The sequence below is a fragment of the Varanus komodoensis genome, unplaced genomic scaffold (genome assembly GCF_004798865.1).
Source record: "Varanus komodoensis strain SLA01 unplaced genomic scaffold, ASM479886v1 scaffold43, whole genome shotgun sequence".
Taxonomy (NCBI): Eukaryota; Metazoa; Chordata; class Lepidosauria; order Squamata; family Varanidae; genus Varanus; species Varanus komodoensis.
The window spans coordinates 1,327,458-1,341,126 of NW_025335985.1; the positions used below are offsets into that span (position 1 = coordinate 1,327,458).

General features: G+C 44.1%; 1 protein-coding gene across 7 annotated transcripts in view; it reads left to right on the plus strand.

Annotated features, from left to right (window-relative positions):
• Positions 1 to 13,669, plus strand: part of GAK (cyclin G associated kinase) — an 88,182-nt gene that overhangs the window by 13,337 nt on the left and 61,176 nt on the right. For all 7 annotated transcript variants that reach the window (XM_044444015.1, XM_044444020.1, XM_044444018.1 and 4 more), the window contains exons 2-4: positions 7,290 to 7,351; positions 12,075 to 12,134; positions 13,060 to 13,174. In XM_044444015.1, the coding sequence (XP_044299950.1) occupies positions 7,290 to 7,351; positions 12,075 to 12,134; positions 13,060 to 13,174 (237 nt within the window). The remainder of the gene's footprint in view (positions 1 to 7,289; positions 7,352 to 12,074; positions 12,135 to 13,059; positions 13,175 to 13,669) is intronic.

Consider the following 13,669-nt stretch of genomic DNA (forward strand, 5'->3'; position numbering starts at 1 on the left):
CATTGAAGGCATCCGTTTGAGGAAGGCTACTTGCTTGCCATCTTTTCTACTTTGGAGCTCTCCAGTTGATGTTTTTCTCAACTGTTTTGGCGTGGAATTTTTCCTAGAGTGCTTACAATGGAAGGATAATTCAGAGGATTGTGAAACATGTCTGTAACTTGTCCAAACATACAAGGTTCCCAAATGTGCTGTAGAATTGCTATACTATTGCTTCACATGAGCAAATAGTGATCAGGCCATAATGATGCTTAAATGTGCTTGGTTTTTCCATTTGGCCTTCCAAAATCAGATGAACTTGGCTATCAGGCTACTATGCTATTGGATACTTGCTCCCTCTTTCCTCTTTTGAGTAAGAAACTGATCCAGCAAATATGCTGCATAGCCGGAATAAGGTTAGTAGTACATGTGGGAGAGAATAATGGAGACAACTGAATATCACAGTGCCATGGCAGAATAGCTTTCCCCTACCTGGTGTTGTTGAGAGGTGAAGAACACCCATCATCACCAGCCAGCATGGACAGCTGTAACCATCTGGATGTGTGTTGTACTCCATGCACATCTGGAGGTTGGGGAGGATGTCATAAAAAGAGGTGATGCTGCTTTGCGTCTCATATGTTGAAATACAATTTAGGACTTTTCTGTTAAAAATGAAGCATGTGAGAGGATAGGGCAGATGGAATTATGAAAGCTGGGGCAAGCTGACATGGAACTGATCCACACATGCATGCTTATAAGTAGATGACTCAGCGTGAAAACTTAAGGTGTGGACTGTGTTGTGACTGAGTAATTGAAACCATCCTCTTGTGGAGGATAAGGCTTTCAAATGGCTGCTAATCTACACTCAGTGCACAGTTAAACTATGGAATTCACTTTCACAAGGTGCAGTGCTGGGCATCAGTTTGGAGGACTTTGAAAGAGTCGTAGACAAATTTCTGGAGGAGGTGGCTATCAGTGACTAGTAGTCCTGATGGCTGGATGCCTGCATCCCGCATCAGTGACAGCACCCCTCTTGCTGGGGAAGATGGATGGGAGGGTGCTGTTGTGCGTTTCCATGTGCAGCTGACTATGCAAACACAATGCTAGACTAGATATACCTTTGCTGTGACCCAGCAGGGCTCTTCTGAAGAGTCATATGAAACCTGTGTGGTATCTGATCGATGGTGATTTCACAAAATGCAAGTCATCTCTTGATGTAACCATCAATCTGTAAGCATCCGTCAGGGTGTGAATTGCCTCTTTCCCTGGATGCATGTGTAAATCAGAATGCGACAGTAGAATGAATGGTATTACTTCAGGCTTCATGTGAAGGATTCCTTCTTGCAATTTTCTGTATTACAAACAAAACAAAAACCTCCATAGAAGTAGAAAGCTGGGATTTCTATAAGAAAGACATCTTGTTGTGTCTTTATTTTCTAATTTGAGCTTTCCTTGTGTGTGTTTAACCTTGAAGAATATCCGAAAATAGGACCTCTCCAAAGCTGATAAATTACCATTTTCTGTCACCTTCTTCCACTATTTGTTTCTCTCCCACATTTCTTTAAAAAGCATTAGAGGTGGCCAACAAAAATAAAACAAAAATATATCAAGAATAACAAAAAAAAAATAAAAAAATCAGGCTCTAGAATGAGGAATTAAGCAAATCTTAAAGGCAGCAGTAAAGGAAACAACCGGCAGCTGAAAATAACTGTATTGTGAAAGCTGACTGGAGCAGGGTCTTGTGTAATCATCTCTCAGCAATTAACAGGGGTTCTGTATGAATACTTCCAGCTGAAGAGTGTGTAATCTGGGAGACTGGAAATCTGGCTTGGTTTGTTTTGAATCAGTAGACGGTAAGCCAATCCAAAGTGCATGGGGTTTCCCAGGAAGCCACTGCTACTGCTACAGGTGATGCAATATCCTGGTTCAGGAGTAAGAAGCAGTTTGCAAAGAAACCAGTTATGCCTGTGATTCAGAACTATGTGTTTCCTGCTCACAGGGAACATATTTTTGTCCAGAGAGCACTCTGGTTTGCAGTCATTAAACAGTCTGAAAGATTTCTGTGGGCACCAATTACACGCCTACTGCAACAAATTGCAATAGCTGGGCCCTTTTAATCTTGATAATGAATGTGCCCATACTTCCCAAATTGTGGCCTTCTAGGTGTACATGTGGTGGATTTTTTTAATGGCCAGCTGTCAGTGAATAGAGTTAATACAGGTGTGGCCAAATCAAGATGTAGTTGCAAGAGGGATCCATTGTGGTGTAGTAGTTAAGAGCATGGGACTGGGACTCCAACGATCTGGGTTCTAGTCTCTGCTCAGCCATGGAGCCAACTGGGTGACTTTGGGCCACTCAAAGATTTTCAGCCCAACCTACCTCACAGGGTTGTTGTTCTGGGGATAAGATTGAGAGCAAGAGGAGGAGAATGATGTAAACCACTTTCAGTTTGTTATAAGAAAAAAAAAGCAGGGTATAAGGGTATTCACTCGAAGCTCAGGTAACAGCAGCGGCGAGGAGTGCTTTCCTCCAGCTTTGGCTGATTCATCAGCTGCGCCCCTACCTGGAGTACGACTGCCTCGCAACAGTGACTCATGCGCTGGTGACTTCCCGTCTTGACTTCTGTAATGCGCTCTACGTGGGGCTACCCTTGAAGACGGTCCGGATACTTCAGTTGGTTCAAAATAGAGCTGCCAGGCTGCTGACGGGGACTGGACGTTATGTTCACATGACTCCAGTTTTCCGTCAGCTTCACTGGCTCTCCATTGAAGTCCGGGCCCAATTCACGGTGTTGGTGATGACCTATAAAGCCCTAAACGGCTTGGGTCCTGGTTACCTGAAGGAGCGCTTACATCCATATATGCCCAGTCGCCCCCTGAGATCGGTGGGAGAGGCCCTTCTCCGGGAGCCCTCTGTGAAAGAAATTAGGAGGGTGGCTACTCGGAGGAGGGCTTTCTCAGCGGTGGCGCCTAAGTTATGGAATGCGCTCCCCAGAGAGGTCTGCCTGGCGCCGTCGTTACTTGTTTTCCGGCGCCAGGCAAAGACCTTTTTATTTAAGCAGCATTTTAAATGTTAATACTATTGAATTTTATCTGGCCAGGACGGCTTATTTTATATTATTTTATATTGTGTGTGTGTTGTTGTTGTTGTTGTTATTCTAATGTATATATTTTAATTTTTATTTATGTGGATCTAATTTATTGTTGTAAGCCGCCCCGAGGCTTCGGTGAATGGGGCGGCATAAAAATGTTTTAATAAATAAATAAAAAATAAATAAATAAATATAAAGCGAATAAATAGATAAGAGTGTCTGTGGAGAGAAGGTAGAGCTTCTTGCCTGTTGACAGTTGGGAAAGGCACCTGGACTCTCTTACTTATGACCAGAAGTACCTCAGACTGCTGCCACTAGAGCTTCCTGAACTATAGATTGGTTTTCCATGTTGTAAATGAGGTGTCAAATCTCTGCCCCCCTGGGCTTTCCCGGATGGCCATACCCCTTTTAACTTCCTTCCCATGCAGAAAGATTGAAGAACCTCATGCTGAAATGTGTTAGTATTTTAGCCCTTCTGCTTTTTCTCCCTTGTTGTTGTTGTTAATTGCGAAGTCGTGTCTGACCCATCACGATCTCATGGACAACATTCCTCCAGGCCTTCCTGTCCTCCACCATCCTCCAGAGTCCACTTAAGCTCATGCCGACTGCTTCAGTGACTCCATGTAGCCACCTCATCCTCTGCCGTCTCCTTCTTCTTTTGCCATCTATTGTTCCCAGCATTAGGCTCTTCTCCAGGGAGTCCTTCCCTCTCATTAGGTGGCCAAAGTATTTGAGTTTCATCTTCAGTATCTGGCCTTCTAAAGAGCAGTCAGGGTTGATTTCGTTTAAGATTGAATGGTTTGATCTCTTTGTGGTCCAAGGGACTCGCAGGAGTCTTCTCCAGCACCACAATTCAGAGGCCTCAATTTATTTATTTATAAAATTTGTATGCCGTCCATTACTGGATGGCTTACAACATAGATCAGAATAAATAGATAAATTGACAATTCCACGCTATGGAATTCTTTGGCACTCAGCCTTCCTTATGGTTCAACTTTCACAGCCATACATTGTGACTGGGAAAACCATGGCCTTGACTATACGCACTTTTGTTGTCAGGGGGATGTCTCTGCTTTTAGTATGCTGTCTAGATTTGCCATAGCTTCCCTCCCCATGAGCAAATGTCTTTTAATTTCTTGGCTGCAGTCCTCATATGTGGTGATCTTGGAGCCCAGGAAAATAAAATCTGTCACTACCTCCATTTCTTCCCCTTCTATTTGCCAGGAAGTGATAGGACCAGATGCCATGATCTTAGTTTTCTTAATGTTGAGTTTCAAGCAAAGTTTTGCACTCTCTTCCTTCACCCGCATCAAGAGGCTCTTTAGTTCCTCTTCACTTTCTGGCATGAGACTGGTATCATCTGCATATCTGAGGTTGTTGGTATTTCTTCCAGCAATCTTAATTCCAACTGGTGATTCTTCTAGCCCCGCCTTTCTCATGATGTGCTCTGCATATAAGTTAAATAGGCAGGGCGACAGTATGCAGCAGGGGTCTCAAACTCGTGGCCCCCGGGCCAATTGCTGGGATGGGAGGGGCACAGGGGAGGGGCCCTGCAGCCTACAAAGTGCCGGTGGTGCCCGGGCCGGCCGTGGGATGAGCGGCCCACCCCCACTGCGGTGGTGGAATACTTGATGCGGCCCAGCCTCACCCAGCCTCTACTTCCAGCGGCCCCCAGGTAAGTTGAGTTTGAGACCCCTGGTATACAGCCTTGCCAAACTCCTTTTTCAATTTTGAACCAATAAGTGGTTCCATGTCCAGTTCTTACTGTTGCTTCTTGACCCGCATACACGTTTCTCGAGAGACAGATAAGATGGTCTGGTACTCCCATCACTTTAAGAACTTCCCACAGTTGGTTGTGATCCACACAATCAAAGGCTTTAGCATAGTCAGTGAAGCAGAAGGAGATGTTTTTCTGGAACTCCCTAGCTTTCTCCATGATCCAGCGTTATGTTGGCAATTTGATCTCTAATTCCTCTCCCTCTTCGAAATCCTGCCTGTACTTCTGGTAGTTCTCAGTCCACATACTGCTAAGCCTAGCTTGTAGGGTTTTGAGCATACCTTTGCTAGCATGTGAAATGAGTGCAATGGTGCGGTAGTTTGAACATTCTTTGGCATTGCCCTTCTTTGGGATTGGAATATAAACTGACCTTTTCCAATCTTGTGGCCACTGTTGAGTTTTTCAAATTTGCTGGTATATTGTTTTTACTGATTGTATAGAGGTTCTCCATCTTTGGCTGCAGAGCACATAGTCAATCTGATTTCTGTGTTGACTGTCTGGTGATGTCCATGTTTAGAGTCATCTTTTGGGTTGCTGGAAAAGAGTGTTTGCTATGACCATCGTATTCTCTTGACAAAATTCTACCAACCTGTGCCCTGCTTCATTTTGTACTCCAAGGCCAAACTTGCCTGTTATTCTGGTTATCTTTTGGTTTCCTACTTTAGCATTCCAATCCCCCATGATGATAAGGACATCATTTTTTTGGTGTTAATTCTAGAAGGTGTTGTAGGCCTTCATAGAACCGGTCAACTTCAGCCTCTTCAGCATCGATGGTTGGGGCATAGGCTTGGACTACTGTGATGTCGAATGGTTTGCCTTGGATTCGAACTGAGATCATTCTGTCGTTGTGGAGATTGTATCCCAGTACTGCTTTTCCTACTCTTTTATTGACTGTGATGGCTACTCCATTTCTTCTGAGGGATTTTTGCCCACAGTAGTATACCTGATGGTGCAATTCCCAAGTGCTTCTTCGAAATGGAATTGGCCCTCAGGTTGAAAGAGGTTCAAGGATTTCTGGGTTATGAAGTTCACAAATGCTTCAGGGCTGAGTCGGCTTGCTTGTGTTTGAAGGAATGTCCCCAGCATAAAAAGCTTTGTTCAGAGTTTTCTGTGAGGGCTTGCCTTACTTTCTTTTTATCGTTGCATTTCTGTTCTGCCTTTTTTTTTCCTTCAAAGAACCCAAGGCAACTTAAGTGATGACGGTCTCCATTTTATCCCCAGGAGAGCTCTGTGAGGTAGGTTAGGCTGAGAGGCCGTGACTGGTCCAAAGTTACCTTCCTGGCCAAGAGGAAACTAGACTCTGCATCTCCTGAGTCCCAGTCTCACCACTATGCCATGCTGGTGTAAAAGGGTATCCTTTGTGCTTTCTCTCTTCCAGGAACCATTTCCCTACCAGCTTGTATGTGGAGGAGCCCAGCACAGAATAGATTGCACAGACAGTTTCCCCAGGCCTGTTAAGCTGTCTCATTACCCAGAGTGACCTGAGTGCACCTTAGAGCATCATCAGTCCTCCATTTCCACTCTGCACACCTGGCAGAGGAGGATGGCAAACTTCAGAGAGGCATGTCTGCAGTTAAAAGTAATGTTCCAACATCCTGCAGACTTCCCTGCAATAAAGTTGGAACAATGCAGCTACCCTGGGTTGTATGGCATTGTTTTGCACTTCCAAGTATTTGCACTAATGGAAGGATGTCCCAGAATTTGCCTTTGGTGCTGGCATTTTACTGCTTGCAGTGAAAGTAGCTTATGCTGTCTAGGTAAGACACTCTGGGAAGGAGAGGAATTGGCCCTCCTCCTATAATGTGAACATAAGCAGTGTGCTAGCTAGGCCATTATTTCTGTGTGCAAAGTCTACTGGCCAGGTGTCCTACTTTACAAAGGATAGTCCTCTATTTGAAGTGCTGTCAGAGAGCAGTCCTACAATTGAAGGAGTCCTCTATTGGATGGACTGCCCAGCTCAGATCTGGTTTGAAGTCCAGGAACCATAAGAAGGGAAACCCAGCAGGGGCTTTGAAGTTGCCCAGCTGAAATTAGGAGCTGGACAGTAGACTAAGCAGGTACACCAGTCCTCTGGTCAGGCTTCTTCACCATCGTAAAATGTACTTCATTTCTAGCTAAACCCTAGTTATCTCTAAATTTGCGTGTGTGTGTGTAAATTGGCATATGCAGTTGCGATATGAATTGGATGCTTTACTTGGGGTGATGCAGTTCTTCTCTTGGTAGCACCAAAGGTTTGAGTATTCTCTTGTTTTGCTTTGTTAATCTCTGTAGTATGTAGAAGTACCTCTGTGTCTTGTCTCTTGGTCTCAAGGCATTTAACTGTGTAGCCACCTTTTGGCACACGGTGCCCTGTTCCCGCTTCTGGGCAGCCCTTCTATTGTTGCATCAGATTGGCTGATTTCCTAGAAACATGTTGGTCTCACTATTGTCTCTTTTTCTCCATAGGTGGCTTTGCTTTTGTATATGAAGCTCAGGATCTTGGAAGTGGCAAAGAGTATGCTTTAAAGGTAAACAGCCTCTGTTTCCTGGATTTCAGTTTTCAGCTGGGTCTTTTCATTGTTGATCTGATTCACAGGGACGTGCTGAATATCAAATGCAGCTGTTGATTTTGAATTTGTTCACAAAATCCCATTTTGTGCTACTCGCCAAGAAGCATCCATGCCACTGCCTTTAAATTCTACAGGCTTGGGCAGAGCTAATGCTTGTGGCTATCATTTGCCTAATTAGTAAAGCTGTTGTCAGTGTGGACAGGACTGAGCAGGAATCACCAACATTCTGATATCATCTGAAGCAGCTTCTTTCCTTGCAGTGGGAGGGATCAGACAGCAAAAATAGCCCTGCAGTGTCTGGCATGAAACTTTTGAATGTCCAGGAGCTGTTTTTGCTTTTGGAACTCTGTAGCCCCTGAATGTTCAGAAACTGCTCACTCTCATTTGCTCTTAGTCCTCTGAGGGCCCCCCAAAGGCCACAAACCACCCCATAACATAACAGAATGCCACACTGGCTAAAAATAGAATCCTGTGCATGTTTACACAGAAAATGTCTGCCCAGGTAGGAGCTGTAGGCCTTTCTTCTGCCTAAACTTGTGTAGGATTGTACCAAAAACCTTCTGGCACTCTTGAACAGCTAATTTTAGGAGGACTGGGGGTGGTAGGAGGTGGGATGGTGGGGACAGCATGCTGAGGCTTGCCTTACAAAATTATGGCACAAGCAGTCCACAGGGGTTACTCCCCTTTCATGGCTATGTGGCTGATGCCCTGTGGGCTTCTGTTACGACTTGGGAACTGGTGTGCCTGAAGCAACCAGTGATGATTGTTTGTAAAGTTCCTAAAACTTTTTAACTGCTGTGCAGTTGAAAGTGCTGCTCCTCCTGCCTTCCAAGAAGAAAGGGTTTCTTTTACAGCAGGGTTTTGCACAGGGCTAAACAGGTTTTTCTGACAGAGAATTATGCAGGCACAAAATCTGTCATAAAACCTGTTTAGCACTATGAAATACACTGTCCTAAAAGAAGCCCTTTCTGTTCATAGCTGTTCAAAGAAAGTGCTCTTATAACTGGGGAGAGATGCACCTATCTCAATTCCTGAGTACCCAGATCTCAGGGAAGGGTGGAAAAGGTGGAGGACACAATGAATGGTCAGATACACACCTCATAATTCATGAATCCCATTGCCAAGGGAAGAGTGTATTCAGCACCCTCTTTTGCAAACAGATCTTTTCTCAGCTTTCTTCTTTGCTTGGCAGCTTGCAGTTTGACCATTGTCAGGTGAGGAGCAAAGCAATGAAATAACATGTTTGTATCCTTATTTGGTCAGTGCCTATGGCTTGTACCTACTACACTTTGGTAGCACGCATTTACCGTGTCACTGAGTAGGCAAGAATTTCATTTTGGTCACCTGCAAGCCACATGGGCACATTGGAGGGCCTGTCAGTGGTTGTCACTCTCAGAGATTGCAGAAAGATTGCGAAAAGCAGAGAAATCTGCAGTGGCGACCATAACAGGGTTGCAAGTAGAACAGGGAGAAGAGACAAAGTGGCTTCAGTTGCCAATTCCTCCAGGATACTGTTGGAGCAACTGAGGGGAAGAAAAGTGGGAATAGCCTACGGTGAGCCTAGTTACCTTTTGGATGCATCGTGGGTTGTTCCACATACAACTCATGCTGAGCAGCTTATTTGCAGGATGGGTTGCTGTGTCAGGCAAACCCTTCCATTGTGATTGTGCTGCTTGATACTGTATGCTTTTGCAAACTCATCTGGCATGGTAGGAGGAGGGGGATTCTGTCTGAATAATGAGAAACATTCCAAATAAATCATCTGTTCTCTTTTTGAGCTGGATCTCTTTCAGAACAATCCAGAACAGCTGCCAGCATTAAACTTTTGCTGCAGGCATTTCAGATTGCTATTTACAAATAGCAGGCATTCTGTCTTTTACCAGATGCTTCCAACATATAAAAGAATAAGCTTGCCAGAAGTGTACATTTGGATGGTTCTAGGGCATGGGCTCAGAGATGCTACTTCCAAACATTAAAACAAAGAAGTACTCCTGAAAGGAACACCCTGGTTTGCATCTTCCTAAAGCAAGTGTCAGAACAGTTGCTAGTTGATTGGCTCAGAATCACATGAGGGTGCAGTCAGCTTGCTGTGCCCATTGCCTGTGATCCCCCTATCCCTGAGTAGGTTTGATGAAAATGATTATATTTGTTACATTTGTAAGCCTCCCTTCCTCCAGAGATTACTCACCTTCTCAACTATCCTGTTAGTGAGGTCAGGTTGGGAGGTAACGACTGCTCCAAAGCCTTCCAGGGAATGTCATATTTCAGCATGCATACGAACATGGACCCGAGTCCAACAGGTGAGACAGCGCACCAACATGCAGTCCACCAGGCTGGTTCTCTCATCCCAAGTTCTGCTGTTACGAAGTGAGGCTTCTAGCATTATCCCTGTTTTTTCTCATGGTCACCCAAACAGATGTTGTGCTGAGTATCTCAAACTCTTTGGATGCCTCCTGCTAGTCACTTCCTGCTCTCATGGGGTCTTTGGGGAAGCAAACATACAGCCCAGTTGTATATTTAACAGACAGGGCCACTTTGATTATTTTCAAGGATGCTTGCTCGCTCTCGCTCTGTCTCTGTCTCTGTCTCTGTCTCTGTCTCTGTCTCTGTGTGTGTGTGTTACCAAAAAGCCATCAAGGTAGGGTATATAGCAGTTTAAAACATTAAGACCTCAAAATGATTTTTTTAAAGGTTTAAAATGGCAAGATAAGCAATAACCATCAGGGGTCTTGTGGTGACCCAAAGATTAACGCATTTATTCTGGCATGAGCTCTTTCTGAACTTTTGTGGACTGTAGTCTGAAAGTTTATGCCAGAATAAATTTGTTCATATTTAAAGTGCACAGGACTCTGCATAATGTAATGACAACTGCATAATGTAAAAAGGCTACACTTAAAAGATACCTTTGGAATTGTTAAATGTCATTCTTGACTGGTCCAGAATTTAGTCTTACCACTGAGAAGAAATACTGCTCCTTTCCCACTCCACATCTGTCATTTTTTATACAATAGTCTGCCTCTGTATAGTAAAAATAGGCTAGTGTGCGTAAAACATACCACAATAATTGTTGGATATATGGATCGGACTGCCAGTGTACATGGGCTGAATATCTGTCATCTAGTGGCAAACTCCTGCACTGCATTTCATCTCAATGGTATCAAAGGCCACATATGAACATCTCTTTAAACCAGGAATCTGACCTGTTGAACCACAGTATGGGCAAGTGCTGGTTTATGCAGCCCATTTCTTTCTGCTTTGCTTTACTTGCTTGTTTGGATGGGTAAATAAACCACTTTAGCATGATATCTGAATTTGGGACTGTGTTTTATTGTGGTCAAAGAAGTTGGGTTTCAGAAGCCAGCTTTAAACCAGGGTTTGATATTAGCTTGCAAATCATGGTTGGCTTGGAGACAGATTTTGAACATCAACATCCATCTCTGGTTTAATTACTGGCTCATGCAAGTGGGAGGAGTAAAGGAGGAGTGAATGGACTGCCATGTGTCAGCGTATGGATAATTGATACCATGTCTTAATAAGGTGGGATAGTAACATTTCATTTCTAATCCACCCAATTAACTAATGTTTGCAGTGCAGATTACAAACAGTTAAAATCACTAAATGCTGTGGAAACAAAATATAAAGTACAATAAAATAAACAATAAAAGTGCTGTGAAAAACTAGAACTAGGTCTGTAAAAAAGGTCATTGGGAAAAGGGAAAAGAAAGGTCATTGTCAGACACAGAAAAAGGTGTCAAGGCAGTAGGTGTCGGAAGGGCGTTCCATAAAGGATGCCACAATGGAGGAAGCTCTCTCTCGTAGCCACCTGCCTTGTGTCCTTCTGCAGGGTGCCTGGAGAAGGGCCCGCAAAGATAACCTCATAGCTTGAGCAGATACGTAAAGGCGGAGACGTTCTTTTCGGTACTGTGGTGCGAAGGCCACTTAGGGCTGTAAAAGTCAACCCCAACATTTTGAATGGGGTTTGGAAACAAGATTGGATGCTAGTGCAGCTGGCAAAGCATTGGCACCTATGATCCTATCAGCCAATCCATATCAGTGCTCTAGCAGCTCTGCTTTGAACAAACTAAAGTTTCTCAATAGTCTTTAGAGGTTACGCATGCAGGCATTATCTCCAGGCTGGGGAAGGTGCCACATGAGGTCGTCCTCCCGCCCCCCCCCCCCCACCCCAATCTCAAGCTGTTCAAAGGAAACTGGCTCTGATTCTGAATAACATTAGTACACACAGTTACCCATCCGTTTTTTTTCCTCCATGTGACTTAATGCAAGGAATGAAGTCTTAACTGGTAACTCGTGGGTGGATCCTGGGTGCAGCAACATCTGTTTTCTCTGGTGCTTCAGAAAGAACGCTGGAGATGCTGCAGTAGTTCGGCTGGTGGGCAGGAACAGCGTCTTCAAGTCCCCATGTAGGTGATTCGGCAATTGATCTGTTCAGGGCTTCAGAGGCAGCTCTCAGCAGGTGAGCCTGCGTAGGATTTGTGCAGTCCTGGGACACGTCCACGAGGGGCAAGCTGGAGGCAGCTGTACGGTTCTCAAGGGCAGGTACTTAAAGAAACTAGCATCCCACTTAGGTATGAAAAGCAAGCCTTTGCTTTTTCATGCGTGTTTCTGTGAGAGGGAATCAGTGTAAAATGGCCTTTTCTGTAACTTGTTTATTTCCTGACAGAGATTGTTGTCTAATGAGGAAGAAAAGAACAAAGCCATCATTCAAGAAGTTTGTTTTATGGTATCCTTTTAGAGAAAAGATAAAACACGTCAACTGTGCTTGAGCAATCTTGGACAATGCATGCTGCTGCTTTGCCCCTCTCTTTGTGTGTGTAGCAAAAGTAACGAAGAAACTGTAGATCATCGTTCTTTTCTGTGACTGTCTAGATGGGGAGTTTTGGTTAATGGCTTCAGAAGTGGCCAACTTTAAAACCAGGTAATTGTGGTTTCCTGTTGTGTTTCACTGCTTATCCTAAGGGAGGGGCAGAGGGGCTGGGTGTGGGAACCTGGGCCTTTGGCTAAACCACATTTAAATTATAAAGCAAGTGTGTTCTCTGGTATTGTGTGTCATGGCTCTCTTCTGAGAGAGCATACCCATGGCATTTTACAAATTCCATAAAATGTACAGGTGACTTTTTGTGGGGGAAGTTAATGATTGACTTTCTTTAGTAGGAAGAAGTAAAAACCTAAATATTACAGTGTTACCCTGCCTTTATTTTCTTAAATCATGGTGGGGCAGGATGTTTTGAGCACAGGCCCTGTAAAACAAAATAGGCTGGGCGCCCTGTTCTTATTATTTGAACCTTGTTGGAAATGCCATTCTATTTGTTTCATTTTGGACTCCCTACGGAATGTGATCACACATAGTCAACTTTTAAGAGTTCAGCCTGACTAGGAAATTGAACCTCATTTCAGAGCTAGTGAGAGGCAGGTTATGCTGCTGTGGGCAGTGGTGCGGGGGCGGGGGGAGGATGACTTGCTGAATTTAGGACATCTTGATCCAGCCCAGTGGGCATTGATTGGTACATTTCCTGTTCCTAAAGCTTGCTGGGTCTTAGAGGATTTGAGACTGTAATACCTCAAGGAAATTAACTTGTGTAACAGGACTGCAAAGTTGTGTTCCAAATATAGAAATCTTTGCAACTTTAACCATTGAAATCCTCCAGAAAAAGCTGTCTGGTCACCCAAACATTGTCCAGTTCTGCTCAGCTGCATCAATAGGAAAAGAAGAATCGGATACTGGGCAAGGGGAGTTTCTTCTGCTGACTGAGCTGTGCAGAGGTAAAATACCTACTCTCCTAGTTTCTGCATAGGTGGTGACCTTCTCCAGCAACTCAGATGGGCTGGTTCTTACCCGAGAGATAACTGTACCCAGGTTATTCAAAGGAGAAGCCTGTATCATCACAAAAGGAGTACAGAGCTATATTATACCTGTAGCCAATTCAACAGAGGAATTCCCCAGCTCTGCTTTTGTTTTATTGCATTTCTGTTTAATAATAAGCTTTATTGTAAACAGTGACCTGATATACACATAAGAGCAACCCAGAGTATTGGTTGTGCATGGGTTGTTGAATTGTGGCTGTTGTTACATGTAAAACCTGTGCAATGGGTTTTTGACCATGAACAGCCAAGGAAAATAGCCCATCATTTGCTGTTGGACTATGAATTCTGGGTTACTTATGGTTAACAATCATAACAATTGAACTATAGTGCAAGGTTAAGGTTGCACATGATAACCCATAATTCAGCAACAGCCCATATTCAGCCCATACTCTG